The sequence below is a fragment of the Hemicordylus capensis genome, chromosome 2, assembly GCF_027244095.1.
Source record: "Hemicordylus capensis ecotype Gifberg chromosome 2, rHemCap1.1.pri, whole genome shotgun sequence".
NCBI classification, from domain to species: Eukaryota; Metazoa; Chordata; class Lepidosauria; order Squamata; family Cordylidae; genus Hemicordylus; species Hemicordylus capensis.
The window spans coordinates 340,538,040-340,557,488 of NC_069658.1; the positions used below are offsets into that span (position 1 = coordinate 340,538,040).

Consider the following 19,449-nt stretch of genomic DNA (forward strand, 5'->3'; position numbering starts at 1 on the left):
GTGTAAACCGCTTTGGAAGCTTTTGTTGAAAAGTGGTATATAAATATTTGTTGTTATTGTTGTTTAAAAACCCAAAGCAGCTTCCAATATACAAAAAACATAAAAAACATAGTCAAATATTGTTCTAATATTTTGTCATCAAAATACTAGGAATGTTCCCACGGATTTGCTTCAGTATGAGAAGTCATAGTTAGACCAGTGCTCTGTGATTTTGAGAATATCACCTACTGACAAATAGTCTCTGCCTGCAAAGAGTTTGACTTCTGCAAATAGTCAGCTCAGTGCTCCGGCTATTGTTTTCACACAATAGCTCTTAAGCACTAGACAGTTAGGAGGTAATCCTATGATTGTCTTCTCCCTTATGTGTCATCCCAGGACATTCAATATCGCTAACTTTGTGCTTGTTACAGCATGTTCTTTTTAACTGAATGAGATATAGGATAATATGGTGTTGAAATTAGTATCCCAGCTGCACAGGTGCAATATATGGCATGGAGGGTACCAACTTTGACAGCTGTGAGACATGATATAGTGATGCTGGGCAGTGACATGAAGTTCCTTGGCACACTACAGTTGTGTGCACCCAAGTTGGTCATAAGGCAGCCAGCAGAATAAGACTGTCTCCTCCTTTGGAATAGAGGGAATAAGAAAAGCTCATATGCGCTGGAGATGTACACACATATTTACATTTGATGTAGAAACATGCCCAGTTTGTACTGCATTTGTCAAACTGGCCATCTTAGTTGTAGATTCTATACCTCCTGTTCGGCTTGCTTGTGGCCTAGATGAACTGTATCACTTTATTTCCTATCCTATCCAACAGTTAGGCAAAAATATCCTTGAGACCAGCTCTGAGGCTCTAATCTAATTCCTTTATTATGACTGTGTTATCTGCATAAACTATAGCTCCAAATTTCAAGTTTGATTCTAAGTCATTTGCTGTGATGGCATTATTTCCTAAACCTAGGAAATATTTCCACCCCCAGTCCCTGGCCCAAGCCAGACTGGCCATCCCCTTGCCACTGTGTTCTTGTTGGGAGGCGGGGGTGCAACATCCCAGCAGCCCATAGCCCTCTGGCCAATGACGATAACCAACTCATGAGTATTCAGATTTGTATATGCATAAGATATATTTAGTGTATTTGAGTAGTTTTAATGCAGAGAAATAGGTTCAAAGTTGGTTAAATTAAAACACACACTTTAAAAATCAACCACAGTAGTAATCAATATAAACAGTTACATCACCGATTGTGGCCTCACAGCAGTCTCTCTGGCTGCCTGTGAGTCTTGAGCATCTCTCAGTCAACTCTGAGTTTAATGATTTGAAAGCCTTTAGCCGAGCCTACATTCTAGCCCCCAACCTATATAGGATAGAATGTAAATAACATAAACATTGTTATGTTGAGGTTCTTGTGTTGGTCCAGTGCATCAACCTTTTGCACCAACTATCCTAATGACCACTAGGATAGTGGGAGCAGAGGTAGCTAGTGAGGGTCTTCTTACCTGTCCCTGCTTGCCTCTACTCTATGACCCCTGCTTTGACTCCTCAGGTACTTCCTGTAGTGAGTCAGTCCTCTTCCTTTCCTCCTAGAGAGAAGATGGAAACATCTCTCTCTCACATCCTGCCTATTCATTATGTAGCTGATAGATAGGAGAAGTCTTTCCTATCCCAAATATACTTCACCAATAAATCAATTTAGTTTAGACTCTACAGTGATCTCCATGCATGTTACTTAAATAGCTGCAACATCTAAACTCTGGACTCTGTAACTGGAGTAGTAGCTTCCTTGGTACTTTGCTAAATAATCACAAACCCCAACATTTTGAACATGTTACCTACTAACCCTTAATCAAGAAAAACGTGTCCTTTCTTCACAGAAGGCTGAGGCAGGGTCATAACAGACTAGAAAAGCTCCAGCCCTGAGATGGCTGAGGTGAAATCTGTTGGTTGTATGGACTTCTGAAAAATGTAGTCTGTCAAGCACAGACGACTGAAATTATCTGTGCTGTACTTGAACACAAATAAGTAAATAGTGTAAAATGGCCTTTAATCCCTCATAAACAACCCATGTGAATCTTGATAGATTGGTAAGAAGGATATGGAGACCTAGTCAAGCACAAACATGTGAACCTCTAAGTTTATGTTTCCCTTGATGAGTTTCATCATTCAAGACATCTTGCCAGAAGCAGGAACATCTTAATCTGATCTCATTCTCTTTTGGCTCTACTTTTGGAATCTATATGGAATTCAAAGGTGTGCACCTCTGCTCTCTTGGCAGCCGGGGGGGAACAGTACCCTCTAGATACAATTTTCTTTTGATTTGCTTGTCCCTCATTTAATGGGATTTGATTTAGAAATGAGAACTTGTAATTTGTTGTTGTAAGAATATTAATACCCACCCCCAATAGAGCACATTGCTGAGTCTTGCACCAGAAATTAAATTCAGCAATATAGTTTTTAAAATGGACACCTCCACCCAATCTTACCAGTGGCTGAAATCCAAAATGGCCACGTGTAGAGAGAGAGGCCCACTTAGCCAGGGTGTTCCTGAGCAGCAGTGTGCATGCATGGGGGAGCGATTTTCCACTGCTCTCTCCTGCCTTCATAATTGTTCTTTGCCTTCAGAATACATGTCCCTGAGGGTTGTGCAGCCCTCACGAACTTATTTTTTGAAGGCAAAGAGCACTTACGGAGATAGGAAAGATTGGTGAAAATCGCTCCTCTCCACCCACCCCACTTGTGCCACTTGTGCTCTACTGCTCAGGAAGACTCTGGCTGAGTTAGGAGCAACCTCTCTGCAAACTGCTGCTCTGAATTTTAGCCAGGAAGTAAGTTAAGTACACAGTCACTGAAATCCTAAGCATGTTTATTCAGAAGTGAGTCCCACTGAGTTAAATGACTGATCCCCAAGTAAGTAGGTATACAATTGCATCCTTAAATGAGAAATAAATTCTTTGTGTTTTTAAATTATTAATAATTATTAAATTATTTGTTTGTTTACATTATTAATGTAACCCTTGCCGTGTGTGTGTGTGTGTGTGTGTGTGTGTGTGTGTGTGTGTGTGTGTGTGTGTGTGTTGGGTTGCTTATTTGGTCAGGTATTTTGCCTATTTAAATATTTTAGGGCACATTCCAGCCAAACCTAAATCCCACTGATTTTGGGGTGAAAGTTAAGCACTGTTTTGTTGACATCAGTGGAATTTAAAGGGGTTTAACTTGTGCACATCAGGGTTCTAAAAATTGCACTCTCAAATGTTGTTGGACTACAACACCAATCATCAGCTTTCAGCTGTTGTTGCCAGGGCAGATGGAAGCTGTAGCCAACAACATCTGGGGACATCTGGTGGAACATCTGGTACAGTAATATTTTTTTCTTTTGCCCATTACAATGCACTTTGCAGTTTCAACCTCTTGTAAAGTAGTTTTTATCCACAACTGGATTCATTGCACACCTTCATTTCTTCTGTTCATTTTGACTGTCGTTGGACAGTACCAACAGTCAACTGCCATGTGTCAGCTACACCCCCCCCCACACACAAACACTGGGGTACTCAGTTTTGGGGGTTTTTTAAAGGAATTTTTGAAGTGTTCAGATTCTTTGGTGTCTTCATTACACCCCTTCATTTCTTCTGTTCATTTTGACCTCCCTGCTTTGCAGGTGGGGGTGGGGAATTAGTGGCATCCCATGTGCCAACTAACCCCCAACCAGCAAGCCACTGGGTACTCAATTTATATTTTAGGAATTTTTGAGGTGTTTAGACTCTTTGGTGTGTAATGAATCCTCATAGGGATTCATTATGAGAAAAGATTATTAGACACCAAAGAGTCTAAACACTTGAAAAAATTCCTAGAACATAAACTGAGTAGTACCCCACTGCCTTGCGGGTGGGAGGGGGTGTAGTTGACAGTTGGCCCTGTCCAAAGATAGCCAAAATGAACCAAAGAAATGAAGGTGTGCAATGAATCTTCATAGGGATTCATTATGAGGTACAGTTATTATATACCAAAGAATCCAAACACTTGAAAAATGGTGACCACACATTTTTCTCCATAACTCCACTTCTACAAAGGCTAGAGCTTAGCTTAAAAAAAAACAAAAAACGAAAGCTGAGAATCTGGGGGTATTAAAAGAAGGAATTCAAATCTCAAATCAATTTGAATCTAATCAGGCATGATTTGATTTGAACCTGAATCTAGCCTATGGAGCACAGGGGTGATTTGTTCTGTCTCCAAATCACCCGAATCAACTAGATTCGGGTACAAATCAATTTGTACCTGAATAAATTTGAACATCCCTATTTTAAATGTTTTGAAATAGCAGCTACTATCAAAAGACTGAACACAGCATACAACCAAGGAAAGTTCACTGTCAGTTTCTCATAGCTTCATGGGAGCTGAGTCCTAACTTGTTCCATGTATTTAAACAATACTGGAGCTATTGATAAATTCTTGTCAAGGCCTTCCACCTTCTGTTTACAAAAGTCCTTCCAGAGTTGGTTGCAAAATGTCACAAATCCCTCATGATTTGCGGGAAGCTGAACCAGCCCAGCTTTGGCTGCTTTGCCAACAGCAGCCCTATTTAGAAAGGGCAGGCCTAACCTCAGTGGTCTATTGACAGACTAGGCTGCTGCAATCCTCTCTACACAGGACTTCTTTTAAAGTCAACTGCTACAAGGAGAGCTGGTCTTGTGGTAGCAAACATGACTTGTCCCCTTAGCTAAGCAGGGTCCAACCTGGTTGCATATGAACAGGAGACTTGGTGTGAGCACTGTAAGATAATTCCCCTTAGGGGATGGAGCCGCTCTGGGAAGAGCAGAAGGTTCCAAGTTCCCTCCCTGGCATCTCCAAGATAGGGCTGAGAGAGATTTCTGCTTGCAACCTTGGAGAAGTCACTGCCAGTCTGTGTAGACATTACTGAACTAGATGGACCTATAGTCTGATTAGGTAGATGGCAGCTTCCTATGTCCCTATGTTTCTAAGATACAGCTGCTAGAATGCTAGTGGGAGCTAGGCTTATGACCTGTATTATACCTGTTCTGTATCAATTGCACTGGTTGTAATTTGATTTTGGACACTCTTGAAAGTGTTGGTCTTGGCCTTTGAGGACCAGGACCAGGTTGTCGTAAGGACCACCTACCTGCCTATGAACCTGCCTGGACCTTGAGACTGACAACATAGGCCCTAGTCTCTAGCCTGCCTATAACTAAGATCTGTTTAACAGATGCCAAGGACAGGAGGCTAGTTCTTATAAACAGCAATAGGGCAGTATAAGTGTCCTACCCAAGTTTGGGAGCTGTGTGCACGCCCGTTTTGTGACTGTGTGCTCATAAAAAGCAAGGTAGGAGGTGGAGGAAGTGATTGCCTTCAAGGCTCCAGCTGGGTAGGTGGGCTTTTCCTCCTACCTTATTAAACAGCTGGGTACAGTTGCTGGGTAGGACAGAATCCTCCTATGCAATGTGAGCCACACACACAATCATTTCTTTGTTTATAGTACCCAATGTCAGCTGGAAGAATATTCTTGGGACTCATGGAGAATGAAACAGGAATTTTTCTTAAGATCGGCCAGAGGCTATAATTCCACAACTCTCCCACCCCATCTTTCACTATACCACAAAAGTAGTCATGATGACTCTTGAGCAACCAGATGTTTGCAGCCACCTTTCTGACACAATGAAGAGGAAGTTTGCGGCTTCCTTCTTAGAAGCTCAGTGGTACTATTGTTTCTCTTGCAGTATCTTGAGTGGAGGATTTGGATTAAGCTCAAGAGTATAGGAAGAAGCCAGGTTCTGGTTCCATTGTGCTGATACATAGCTGACTGTTGCAGTAGATCTTTTTTCTCTGCCTCTGTTTCTTCTGTACTGATTCTCTCAATGCAAAATTGTCAGCTCTCTTGATTCTGTCAACACTCCTTCCAGATGCCAAAAAAGGGTAGTTCCAGCACTGACAGCATCCATAGCATTAACAACAGGGTGAGAACAGAGTCGTTGCTTGCACAGAGTCACTTGGCAGACAAGGATTCACTTGAGTCCAGCAGTCAAGAAGTGTCCTGAATGTCAGTGTTATTTCTTCAGTGCAGCATTATCTAAGGCCTGCAAACCAAAGAGGCATCAAGCCACCAAATGGCAGACATGATGTCCTTCACAGGATGGCATGACACCACATTTCAAGCTGTGGAAGCTGAAGCACTGAGGGCATAGGGTTACTATTTGACAATGGGGGAAATGGTGGTGCTTTGGGGGCAGTTGCCAGAAAAGTAAAGGGCAAGACCATGCTCCCCCTCAACATTTTATTTTATTTTATTTTATTTTATTTGTTTGTTTGTTTGTTTGTTTGAAATATTTATGCCCTTCCTTCCTTCCTTCCCTTATTTGAAATTTTTACACCCAGCCCCTCCAGTACAGAGAGGAGAACTGGTCTTGTGGTAGCAAGCATGAGTTGTCCCCTTAGCTAAGCAGGGTCCATCCTGGTTGAATATGAATGGGAGACTTGATGAGTAAGCACTCATCATGAGTAAGATATTCCCCTCAGGGGATGAAGCCACTCTGGGAACAGCAGAAGGTTCCAGGTTCCCTCCCTGGCATCTCCAAGATAGGGCTGAGAGAGATTCCTGCCTGCAACCTTGGAGAAGCCGCTGCCAGTCTGTGTAGACAATACTGAGCTAGACAAACCAATGGTCTGACTCAGTATATGGCAGCTTCCTATGTTCCACTATCGCCAGGCTCTGCCCTCTGACCCATAAAGAAAACTCCTGGGCTTTGCCCCCTGTCTTAGAAGACCCTGCCCACAGGCCCTTCCTGGCTGTCAGAATTCTTGATGTCAAGAGCTGGCAACCCTGATGGCAAGGAATTAGGAAGCCGTGGCTCTGTTCCTTGCTTTGGCATTCTCTCCAGTCTTATCCTTGTCTGTATTGCTTGCAGTTGGAACAGGGCAGTTTTTGTCTCTTGCTTTGCCCACGCATCATGAGGCATTGACTTCAACTTGCACCTCTAGAAAGCAGGGGTAATAATCGCTGCATATTCTTTGGAGTGTTATTGTTGTGTTATTGTTACTAGGTGCTGAGAGACACATTAGATAAGATGCTAATTTGCTGGACCCACTCCTATTAGACACTTTTCAAACTTAGAAACCTCACTGAAATCTTCTCTTGCTATTTATTTATTTATTTAAATTATTTATCCCCGCCCCTCCAGGACACTAATGCTCGGAGCAGCTCACAACATTAATAAAATAGATACAGTATAAAATAAAAGATTAATAAAGTTAAACAAGTTAAAAGACCAGCCTAAAACAACATTTAAAATTATAATGTTTTATAAGTTTCAAATTAAAAGTTATTAATAAAAAGCTAAAAACTGAGAACTATAAAAACTAAAGTGGTATAATGTTTTAAGCAGCAAATGCAAATGGCAGATAAAACATTTAAAAGCCCTTTAAAAGATGTGTTTTAATTTTTTTTTTTTAATACTGAAGGAGAGGGAACTTGGCAAAGCTCTTCGGGGAGGGTGTTCCAAAGCTGAGGAGCCACAACTGAAAAGGCCCTGTTTCTAGTCCCCGTCAACCAGATCTCTGTTAGTGGCAGGCCGTGAGCAGAGCCTGAGATGCCCAGCAGAGGACCCTAGCAGGTTCATATGGGCAAATGCAGTCTGACAGGTACCTCAGCCCCAAGCCGTGTAGGGCTTTAAAGGTCAAGACCAGCACCTTGACTCTAGCCTGGAAGCAAACTAGTAACTAATGAAGCTGCCTGCCACAGGATGGGTGTGATGCTCATGAAGCAATTTGTGCCCATGAGCATCTTTGCAGCAGCGTTCTGGACCAGCTGAAGCTTCCAAACCATCTCCAAGTTCAGCCCAAGTAGAATGCATTGCAGTAGTCCAATCTGAATGTTACAAAAGCATGAGTGACTGAGGTCAGGTCTGACTTCTCCAAGTAGGGTCACAGCTGGCGTACCAGGCATAACTGGTAAAAAGCACCTCTGCAAACTGCCGCCACCTGTGCTTCCAAAGACAGCATTGGGTCCAGAAATACCCTCAAGCTGCAGACTTCGTCTTTCAGAGGGAGTGTGACCCGGACCCTACCTATAATCTCTTTCTAATTACCATCTTCTAAGTGAACAGAAGCTTCTATACTTTTTAGATGTCTGATGAGTCTGGCCCTTCCTACTCTGTCAGGGTTAGTCCCTCCTGCACCTTTCCTCACTGTCTAATATTGTGTGGATCATTCTGTGAGATGAGAGACACAAACACTATGAGAACAAAACAAGACTGATTCCTCTTGTGTAGTTTGACCTTCACTGCCCTTTATTTTAACCAGAATTCTCTATATGACAGTTGCTAGCTATACAATTTTCTGGTAAAGAAGAACTTTAAACAATGTTGGTGCATATGATTTGCATAAATAAGTTTACAGATTTCATACCTAACACCTTCAATTAAGAGAATATCAGTCTGACATACTAGAGAGTGATTGCAAATCAGTATTGGCAAACTTGCCTTGTTAGTCTGAATAAGTTACTTAGATCTTATCAATAGAATATAAGGGCCCAGCCTTCTTTGGTTATTCTATTTGTCATACTTTCATGTGGCATGGAAAATCAGGTGGCAAGAATGACTTAAGGGTTGCTTCATATTTTGCAAAATTCCTACATGGAAGAGACTTCTGTGTTGGAACTGATGTGTTGACTGTATTTGGATTAGTACATGTGCTGACCTTGCAGGCATGCAAACTGCTGGAAAACTGTGACCCAGCTATGTATATGATCTCCCCCAGCAATGTATATGATCTCCCCCAGCAACCTCATGTAGATCAACGGTTTGAGGGACAAAAAAGAGTCCTGCTGGCCTAGGATAAAGACCTCTTTCTGGAAATGTCAATATTGGCATTGTGAGGCTCTCAAACCATATTACATCAGTCTTACACCAGTGACACTGGTTACCAGGATCTTTTAGGGCACAATTCAAGGTGTTTGTGATGACCTTAAAAGCCCTCCATGGCTTAGGATCTCAGTGCCTGAAGGCCCCCCCCTCCTCCCACTGGAATCTGCCCATCCCATTTGATTGAGTAAAGAGGGCCTCTTATGTGTGGTGCTGCTGCTGCTGTCAGTAGAAACTTGCTTAGTGGTCACCAAGTGGGAGAAGTCCTTCATTTGCTTGACCAACCAAAAAATCTGTTTAGTGACTCAGGATTCATACTCTACATGAATTATTAAACTATCAGGGCTAGAAAGCAATGGTGTTTTATGCTTAGACTTTAAAAGAAAAGAACAATGGGAAACGCTTCTTTTTCTTTTACTCAGATGGTTTGGTTATCTTTTGCAGCTTGTTAATGGAAGGCTTCACCTTGAGTACAGATGCCGGAGTGGTTTCAGCGGGAACTTTTCATCCAACTATTCGGTGAATGACAGAGCATGGCACTCAGTCCTTCTGGAAGTGAAGAGCAATTCTATCCATTTGCTTGTTGACGGCTTGGCAAATGCATCTGTTCAGCTACCAGAGGCTTGCAGCGTTTCCCATTCCAGGAGAGATCTGCTCATCGGAGGATTTGTGCAGCATCATCAGGCCCAGAAGATCACCAGTGGGTTTCAAGGCTGCCTGGATGCCATTACAGTTGATGAAAGAGACGTGGTGATCTTGCCAAAGGAAAAGCGGTCCAGGGGGCTTGTGGAAGAGGCAGGCATTAGGCAGTGCTGCCCTCACACTGGTGCCTGCAGCAGCAGTCCCTGCCTCAATGATGGGCTGTGCACTGAGCTTCCAGGTGGCGGTAAGTACTAAGTTTGTAGCAACAGGCAGTGTAGAAACTAGGGAAATAACAGCTGTAATGAGTCGCATTTGAAGAGAAACTATGAGAATTAATAGAGTCCCTGTATAAATATGCCTCACCAGTGAAAAAGAGCTAGAAATGTGGTCCTGACAGATATTGCTTGGTGTTTCTTGTGTGTATGGATGTATTGTATACATCTCCTCCTATTTGCAGGCTTTCCTGTGAAATCAGGAATTGATGGTGCTCAGATTTTGCCCTGAGCCATTTTTGGAAGGGTGGTATATAAATCAAATAAATCAAATAAAATAAAATAAATTGCAGCCAGATCTGAAAGGGTCAGTCTGCTTTATTATGCTTTGGAGCTTCAAAGCCACCTAATGGCACAGCAGAGAAATGACCTGACTAGCAAGCCAGAGGTTGCCAATTTGAATCCCCACTGGTATGTTTCCCAGACTATGGGAAACACCTATATCGGGCAGCAGTGATATAGGAAGATGCTGAAAGGCATCATCTCATACTGCATGGGAGATGGCAATGGTAAACCCCTCTTGTATTCTACCAAAGAAAACTACATGGCTCTGTGGTCACCTGGAGTCGACACCAACTCAATGGCACACTTTACCTTTACTTCCATTCAGAAGTGCTGGAGAAGAGTGCCAGCACTCTCCAATTTACTTTCCTCCTTCTTTTTCTCAATAATTTATGTGCTGGGAATTATGCCATTTGGCTCCATTTGTGCTTCCAGCAGGTGTGAAGGGTTACTGATTCTAGCATATTTGCATCCCACCCTTCCTCCAAGGAACACAGGGCAGGTCACCTTATACCCTTAGAGAAACCTTGCAAGGTAAGTTAGTCTGGGAGAGAATGTCTGGCCAAAGGCCATGCAGTGAATTTCCTGGATGAGAAGGGATGTGAACTCAGATCTCCCTGGTCCAATGCCCAACATTCAAACTAGTATATCTCACTAGCTCACTGTTGAATGTTTTTGATGACAGGTTTTTGTCATGTGCCAAAGAATGATTAGAAATTTGGTTATGCCAGGATATTTAAATGTCTAAAATTTCTAAAATTCCATATTTCTAAATTGAAGTAAATTATATTAAGTGATCTAAATGACTCTCATTTGTAAAGTTTAGGGCAGAACTGGGAAACGTAAGACCTGGGGTCTCCACCAGTGTGGTCCACAGCACCCCTGCAATACTCCCCATGAATTTCTAAACCATCAGGGCTAGGAAGCAATGACCTTAGTTGGGCAAAGAGACTGACCTACCAAGTAACAGCTATTATATGCCTAAACATACATCCTAATCACTTTTAAATGACCAGCATTTGAATGCTGAGCACAGAGAATGTGGAAAGTGCTGAATTTACTATTTGCCAGCATTTGTTGCCCAAGGAAGAAGGGCATGGGTGATGGTTGCACTTGTGGCAGTAAAGGAAGAGAAAGAGGATCTGGATGACAGGAACATTTAGGCTGGCATAATGTAGTGGATGGAAATGATTTTAGCATGTGAAGATCTTGCAGGACCAACAAGATCTGGGAAGGAAGCTTTGCATGATAGAGAGTTGGAAGCTCTAGAGGAATACATAAGAACAGCCCTGCTGGATCAGGCCCAAGGCCTATCCAGCATCCTGTTTCACACAGCGGCCCACCAGATGCCACTTGGGAGCCCACAATCAAAAGGTGAGAGCATGCCCTCTCTCTTGTTGTTGCTCCCCTGCAACTGTTATTGAGAGGCATTGTGCCTCTGAGGCTGGAGGTGCCCACAGCCACCAGACTAGTTGCCATTGATGAGCCTCTCCTTCATGGATTTGTCTAAGCCAGAGCTGATGAGTGATATCTGTGCATTTGAGGCAGTATCGGTGCTAGTCATTAGACCCAGAGCTGATGAGTGATATCTGTGCATTTGAGGCAGTATCGGTGCTAGTCATTAGAGAGCAGTTTAGTGTTGGATTAGGAGGACCAAGGAGCCCTGTGTATGAGTTGCCATTCAGCCTGAAGCTCACTGAGTGAACTTAACCACTCACAGGTAATCTCTGGAAAAACTTAATCATGTCCATAGGAAATCTCTGGAAAAATTTAATCATGTCCATAGGAAAGATCATTATACATACAGCTTTGATAGACTAGTTTAACTTCCACTGGGAGAGAGCAACCCATGACCTGGAGTTGAGGAGAAGACAAACCATAAATGCAAGGTCATTTCAAACTTCAGCACACAATCAGAATGTTTGTATTTGCACTCCCTGTCTCTAGTATCAACATAAATGTGGTGTCCGCAAGCAGATGTAGCACATGTATAAGTGAGGAGGAAGCACAGCTGACTTGTGTGAGATGTTCCCTGACTTGCAGAGACTTTTCCTTTCCCTATCCTGGGGTGTGTGTGTGTGTGTGCTCAAATGACTGCATGGAAGTGACTTTGATACAAGTGTGTGGTAATAGGAAATGTGTACTGAATAACTCTTTGAACCACCTTCTGTAGGCATGTGCACTTTTATTTCTGCCTGAGGCCTGTTGCCGAGTTGCATGCCCCGACAGGTAAGCAGCTAGCAAAAGGCACAAAGCGCACGTCCTCCATTCCTTCGGCTCACAGCAACAAGATTAGCAGCCCTTTTAATTCAGATGAACTTGTTAGACTGCAACATTCGCAGAGACAGGGCATATCAGTTCATGTCCTTACAAACTGACATGCACATATGTGGCACGTGGTGTCAGTGTGCTTGGAAACATTTATGGGAGTCACAATGTGTGATTGTGCAGCAATGCCCATATGAACTATGCTTGTCTCTATGCAGGAGGCCTGTTGTTCTAAAATGCAGCAATTGGCTGGATCAGCCTCAGAGTTCGTCTATGAGCCTATACTGAGCATGGTTTAAACTTTCAAGACTAGGAGCTAAGGAAGTATTCTTCAGCTGGGCAGCTGTGTCAGGAAAATGGCAATGCTGTGGAAGATTAGATTTCTCAGTGGTTTGGCTTGTCCCTCGACAGTAGCGGCAGGCCTGGCTCCGAGCACTCTGCACACAGAGCGCTGTTGCCTTCATGGTCTCTCTTAGTCATGTTCACACTGGTCCTTCTGCATCTCCTTGGCTCTAGAGGATGGGGTCCCCAGAAGGCAGGTATGTAAATGGATGTGAAAACTGGCAATATGGAAACTGGGAATAAGGATTCTAACAGATAAGAGGTGAGGGCAGTAACCATCATGGATTTCAACACAGTGAATACATTTACAAAGGATACAGTCATTGTTTTCATTTGGATGTCTCGGTTGCTTACTGATGCGAAATAAGCTGCCTGCTGATGCTCACAAGTTTTACAGAGAGACTGGATGTGCAGATAAATAAAATGTGTGTGTAACAGGATAGCCCAGTTCTAGAGCCCAGTACTAGATTATGAAGCGGATTCTAGGGCGTGCCACCATTAAATCTCAGCTAAACCTGAGGCCTGGAGCTACATCTTCACTCTCTAATCTGTAAGAATGAGCTGGCCACAGCAACCTAATATAAGAGTAACTTATGTTAAGAGTATCTTATGTTACCTTGTGTCAACTTGTGGAATTCCCTGCCACGAGATGTGGTGACAGCCAACAACCTGGATGGCTTTAAGAGGGGATTTGGATAACTTCTTGGAGGAGAGGTCTATCAATGGCTACTCGTCGGAGGGCTATAGGCCACCTCCAGCCTCAAAGGCAGGATGCCTCTGAGTACCAGTTGCAGGGGAGTCACAGCAGAAGGGAGGGCATGACACTAATGGGAATGATAGCATGTGCACTGACTAGTAGGTGTCCCAGTCACTACTGTGATCAGTTCATACAGTGGTAGTTGCTGCAATAGTGTCAGTCAGAGGTGATCTAACCCCCAGACCTTGAGGCCCTAGTCCATGGCCTCCAAGGTCCAGGGGCCCCTCCATATGGCCGGGGGGGGGCGCTCTGCCAGCCATGCCATGGCGAACCTCTGTTTGTTTGTTTATTTTTATTTATTATTATTTCAGCCACCAAGTGGCTGAGGGGTGGCTGTTGGGGGGTGAGCTCAGCAGTCCTTATCTCCCTCCCACCCCGGCGGTGGCCGGAACAACGCTGAACTTCTCCATTTGGCCCAGCATCTCTTTCTAACTGCGAGGCGCACCTTCGCATTTGGGAGAGATCGCCACAAGCCCGTGATGTTACGGGCTTGAGACGATCTCTCTCCACCGTGCAGGCGCGCCTCACAGTTAGAAAGAGACGCTGGGCTTGAATGGACACGCCCAGTGTTGCTCCGGCCAACGCCAGGGTGGGTGGGAGAGAAGGACTGCTGGACTCACACACACACACACACACACACACCCGGCAGCCACCTCTCTGCCATGCGGCAGCTGAAACAAATCAAAACAAAATGGAAGTTCAGCAGGGCAGGAGGCACCAAACAGTAGGTTTGTGGGGGCCTCGCACGGGGGGGGGAGCTCATGGTGGGGGCAGTCCGGGTGCCAAAATTGCCTAGGTGTGCCTCTGGTGTCAGTAGCGTGGGAAGAATCACATTTTCCTAGCTATTCAATATTGGTTTCAGTGCATGGAAAATATGATGCCCCAGGAGCATCTGTGCTAGCTTTGAGGGGAGTGTGTTGTCTGGATTTACTTCAGCAAATGAGTGACAGCAGCTGTGCATTTTGCATAAAGAACATTATCATTGTTATTTTTACATCTATATCCCACACTTCCTCCAGGAAGCCCAGAGCAGTGCACATGGTTATGTTTATCCCCACAACAACCTTTTGAGGTAGTTTAGGCTGAGAGAGAAGTGACTGGCCCAGAGTTACCCAGTGAGTTTCATGGCTCAATGGGGATTTGAACTCTGGTTTTCCCAGTCCTTGTCCAACACTCTTACACCACCCTGGCTCTCTGAATTACCATCTGAAGCATATTCTAGTTTCACATGTGACTGTGATGACTTTAATGCTCCCTTTATTTTTCCTTCCAGTAGATTATTCTTGCATCTGTCCCATCCAGTTCTCTGGGGACTACTGTGAAGTTGCTGACAGCCTTTGTGAAGCCAAGCCCTGCTTAAATGGAGGCACCTGCACCCTTTCCGAGAGTGCTGGCTACACTTGCCATTGCCCCGATCAGTACTGGGGAGAAAGGTAAGAATGCCCTTTAAGGGATCCCCTGCCATGCTTTTCGCTCAAATGACACACAAAGTAGATTGTGAGTCTGTAGTAATCTATCCCTATCACCATCTTGTTGTTGTTGTTAGTAGTAGTAGTAGTAGTAATAAATAGCATGCCTTTTAATAGTTATTTATTTAGTTAGTACATTTGTATACCACTCTATTAAAAAAGTCCCTGGGCAGTTCACCATTTAAAAACCATTAAAACATTAACACGATTAAAACAGTTTAAAAATACAAATAAAATCTCTAAAAAGCAAAGCTTTAAAACTATAAACTAAAAGCCTGCTTAAACAGATATGTTTTCAGATCCTTCTTAAAAACATTCAGAAAATGGGAAAATCTAATTTTTTATTAGGAAGCGTGTTCCAGAGTCCCGGGGCAACTCTAGAAAGGCCCAGTTTCAAGTCGCCTCAATCCAGGCCAGTGGCAACTGCAACTGGACCTCCCCAGATGATCTTAATAGGCGGTGGGGTTGAAGAAGAAGAAGGTGTTCTCTTAAATTCTTTGGACCCAAACCATTTAGGGCTTAATGGGTAATGACCAGCACTTTGTATTTCACCTGGCAACTTATTGGCAGCCAATGTAGTTCTTTTAAAATTGGTGTAATATGATCTCTCTGGGCTACCCCAGAGACCAACCTAGCTGCTGCATTCTGTACAAAAGCAGGCCAATGTAGAGTGCATTGCAGTAGTCAGCCTGGATGTTACCAGCATATGCACCACTGTTTTAACGTCATTTATCTCCAGAAATGGACTTAGCTGGCGAATCAGCCAAAGCTGATAGAAAGCACTCTTGGCCACTGCCTCAACCTGAGATATCAGGGAGAGGTTTGGGTCCAGAAGTACTCCCAGACTATGTACCTGCTCTTTTTGGTGGAGTGAAACCCCATCCAGAACAGGCAGATCTAAACCACTTCCTAAGTCTTGACCTCCCACAGTGAGTACCTCCTTGGATTCAGCCTCAGTTTGTTCTCCCTCATCCAGCAACCTCTAAGCAGGCATTTAGAGAAGTTAGGCCATTTCCTGATGAAGCTGACATGGAGAAATAGATTTGGATGTCATCGGGATACTGATAACACCCTGCACCAAATCCCCGGATGATCTCTCCTAGCGGTTTCATGTAGATGTTAAAAAGCATTGGAGACAGTATGGAACACTGTGGGACTCCATCTCGGAGCTCTTGTTCTGAAGAGCAACAGTGTCCAAGCAACACCATCTGGAACCTACCCAAGAGTTAGGAGTGAAACCACTGCAAAGCCATGCCTCCCACTCTCAACTCCTTCAGGCACCCCAGAAGGATACCATGGTCGATGGGTCAAAGGTCGCCAAGAGATCCAAAAGGTTTAATAGTGTCACACTCTCCCTGTAGATTCCTAATTGGAGATCATCTAACAGGCCAACTAAGGCCATCTCAATTCCATAGCCTGCCCAAAAGCAAGTTTGAAATGGGTACAAATAATCCGCTTCCTCCAAGACAGCCTGGAGCTGAGATGCCACCACTCTTTCAGTCACCTTGCTCAATTATGGGAGGTTGGAGACAGGCCTATAATTGCCCAATACTGAGGGATCAGTTTCAGGTTTCTTCAGAAGTGGTCTAATAAATGGCTCCTTGAGACAAGGACACATCCTGCTCATCCTCAGAAAAGCATTAATTAATTAACAAGACCCTCTCCAATAACCTTCCTGCTAGATCATATAAACCATGTTGTGCAATGGTCAAGAAGACAGATAGTAGGGCAAAGTGTCGTAAGTATCTTGTCCACATCCTTGGGAGTCAAAAAATGATATTGATCCAATTTAACCACACAAGAGGAGCTGCTGGACTCCTCCACAGTAGACTCTGTGGTAACAATAGCGTCTAGTTCAGCTCGAATACAAGATATTTTCATTTGTAAAAAACTCTTTTAAAACATCACAATGGGTAACTGATGGATCAAAATACTCATTCAGGGGAGGAGGGGCATGTACTAGCCCTCTCACAGAGTTGTACTTGACAACTTGGCTGGATGTGAGCTTGCAGAAGCAATGCAGGCAGAAAAGAACTGCTTCTTCGCTGCATGCATTGCCAGAGCATAGAACTTCAAATGCTCTGTGTGTTGTTATCTGTCGGATTCAAGCCATATACCAATGGGCTAATTTAAAAGCGGGTGGGAGAGGGCACTTAGGAGCAATCATGTCTACTGCCCTAGTAAGCTCATTATTTCAAGTCTGAACCAGGGCATCAAGAGACACGCTGGCAGAACCAACCTTAAAGCTTTCCCAGACTTCTTGGAATCCTATTGGATCCAATAGCCTTTTGGGGCGGACCGTCCTAATAAGTCCTTCATCCCTGTGGAGGAGGGTTGAGGCTGCATGTCCAACCTTAACCAGATGGTGGTCCCTCCATGACAATGGGGAAATCACAGGAATCCTCACCCATGGAACACCTTCCTGATCAGAGCAAAACTGTGCTGATTCCAAAGTGAACATTAAAGTCCCCCAGATCGCCAACTCCGCAACCACATCAGTCAGCTCAGTTAGGAACTCTGTTGGGCAGCCAGGACGAACGTTATACCAACAGAAGTCCCAGTCTATCCTTGGTCTCGAGACATAGGTACATACATTCAATATAGGCCAATTCCCTGACAGGAACTCTGGTAAAGAAGATATAGGATGCCTCTGAGTACCAGTTGCAGGGGAGTAATGGCAGGAGAGAGGGCACACCCTCAACTCCTGTCTGTGGCTTCTCAGAGGCATCTAGTGGGCCACTGTGCGAAACAGGATGCTGGACTAGATGGGCCTTGGGCCTGATCCAGCAGGGCTGTTCTTATATTATTCTTATAGACCACAGCCCATATGTTATGGGTCTTTTCTTTTCTGGGTAATAGCCTGAACTATAGAGCGACAGAGAATACTCTGTCACTCTACAGTAAATGTAATTAAATATAATTAAATTTGCAGAACATCTAGTGTGCAGCTGTTGGTTTGGAAAGTAGTCCTGCTGTAATGAGAATGGAATTCATTTACAATAATCATTACCATCCTTATATTAGGAATACAAACATCAAAGATAGTCATGTTGGTGCATTGGAAAAAATCCAACGCTACAGTCGGGTAATACTTTATGAGGATCAACCAAAATGACGCAAAGTCACGAGCAGCAAGCTTTTGAGTTATTCAGAATTCTTCACCAGGCTGGGTGTTCAGCAAAGCACTGGGCATTTAAGAGCCTCAAAAACTACAGTTTGCAGCACTCAGAGGTGTTACCAAAGAGTGAAGAAGGAAGTATGCAAGTTTAATTCTTCACATTAAAATTGATTAATAACATTAATTTCCAGTCTTACTAATATAGGAACTCAGGAAGCTGCCTTATACCAAGCCAGACCCTTGGTCCATCTAGCTCAGTATTGTTTACACTGTCTGGCAGTGGCTTCTCCAAGATTTCAGGCAGGAGACTCTCTCAGCCTTACTTGGAGGTGCCAGGGAATGAACCTGAGCTATTCTGCATGCAAGCATACAGATGCTCTTCCACTGAGCCATGGCCCCATCCCCTAAGAGGAATACCTTACAGTGCTCACATGTAGTCACCCATTCAAATGCAAACCAAGGCAGGCCCTGCTTAGCCAAGGAGACCATTCATGCTCGCTACCACAAGACCAGCTCTCCTTCCACTACCACATAAAAATAAGACTATCATGTTTCTTTTTACTTCTGTTCTCTCGCTTAAAAGAAGTCTGTGTGCTTTGGTTAAAGCTGGAGAGGAGACAGAACAGAGCAGCTGCTAGATTTTATATTTTCCAGAAAGAACCAGAGTGGAGACATGGGTAGAGCCATTTTTGTTTCTTTGTCCCAGTAGCCCTTGGTACAAAGTGACCTCACACCCAGCAGAGACTAATCAAATTACAATAATATCTCCTGCAGTCCATCTTGTTAGAAACTGCAGACTTGGGACTCTTCCTCTGTGCCGTTTTTAAAAAATTGCTTTGTTATAATGCCCCCACTTTCCCCCTTTGCTGGACATCCAGTCTGATGAAGAGCTGGAGGACTCAAAAACATGCTGTTCATGACTTTTTCTCCCTTTCCCCCCTGGTCCTGAAAAGAATGGCTGACTAACATCCTTCCTAATGAAATGCTCACACTCCTAGGGGCTGCCGGAGCACAACGGGACTGTCACCCTGGGCAAGTGCAGTTGGGAAGGAGCCTTTGGACTCCGGAGTGCTCCCCATGGCTCAAGAGTGGAAATGCATCACTGAGGGCCAGGACATGATATCTTTCTGAACGTTCAGAGCCCTCTCAGAGCACAAGGAGTGCTCCAGAATCTAAAGGCTCTTGCACAGAATCGAAAGCCCTCATACAGTAGGGTTAGGGGAGTTGCACGGGGGCACCCATTTCGCCCCCACAGCCCCTAGAAGTGCACCAAGAAGCACCAGGAAGCTTTTCACACGGGGCTTTTGAAGCCCTTTAACGCGCATCTCCTCCGGAATGGAGGGCGTGCATTCATTCACATATCAGCCAGATTTACCCCAAAGGCCCTGCGAGTTATTGAATTCACACACAATTTGGGTTTTTCATTGC

The 19,449-nt window shown here is 44.1% G+C and overlaps 1 protein-coding gene across 3 annotated transcripts in view; it reads left to right on the forward strand.

The window, feature by feature from the left end:
* The window catches only part of FAT2 (FAT atypical cadherin 2), a 111,214-nt gene that overhangs the window by 82,955 nt on the left and 8,810 nt on the right, over positions 1 to 19,449 (forward strand). For 2 of the 3 annotated variants that reach the window (XM_053300794.1, XM_053300796.1), the window contains exons 20-21: positions 9,316 to 9,757; positions 14,708 to 14,867. In XM_053300794.1, coding sequence (XP_053156769.1) covers positions 9,316 to 9,757; positions 14,708 to 14,867 — 602 coding nt within the window. The remainder of the gene's footprint in view (positions 1 to 9,315; positions 9,758 to 14,707; positions 14,868 to 19,449) is intronic. The other variant, XM_053300795.1, reaches the window with a different exon arrangement.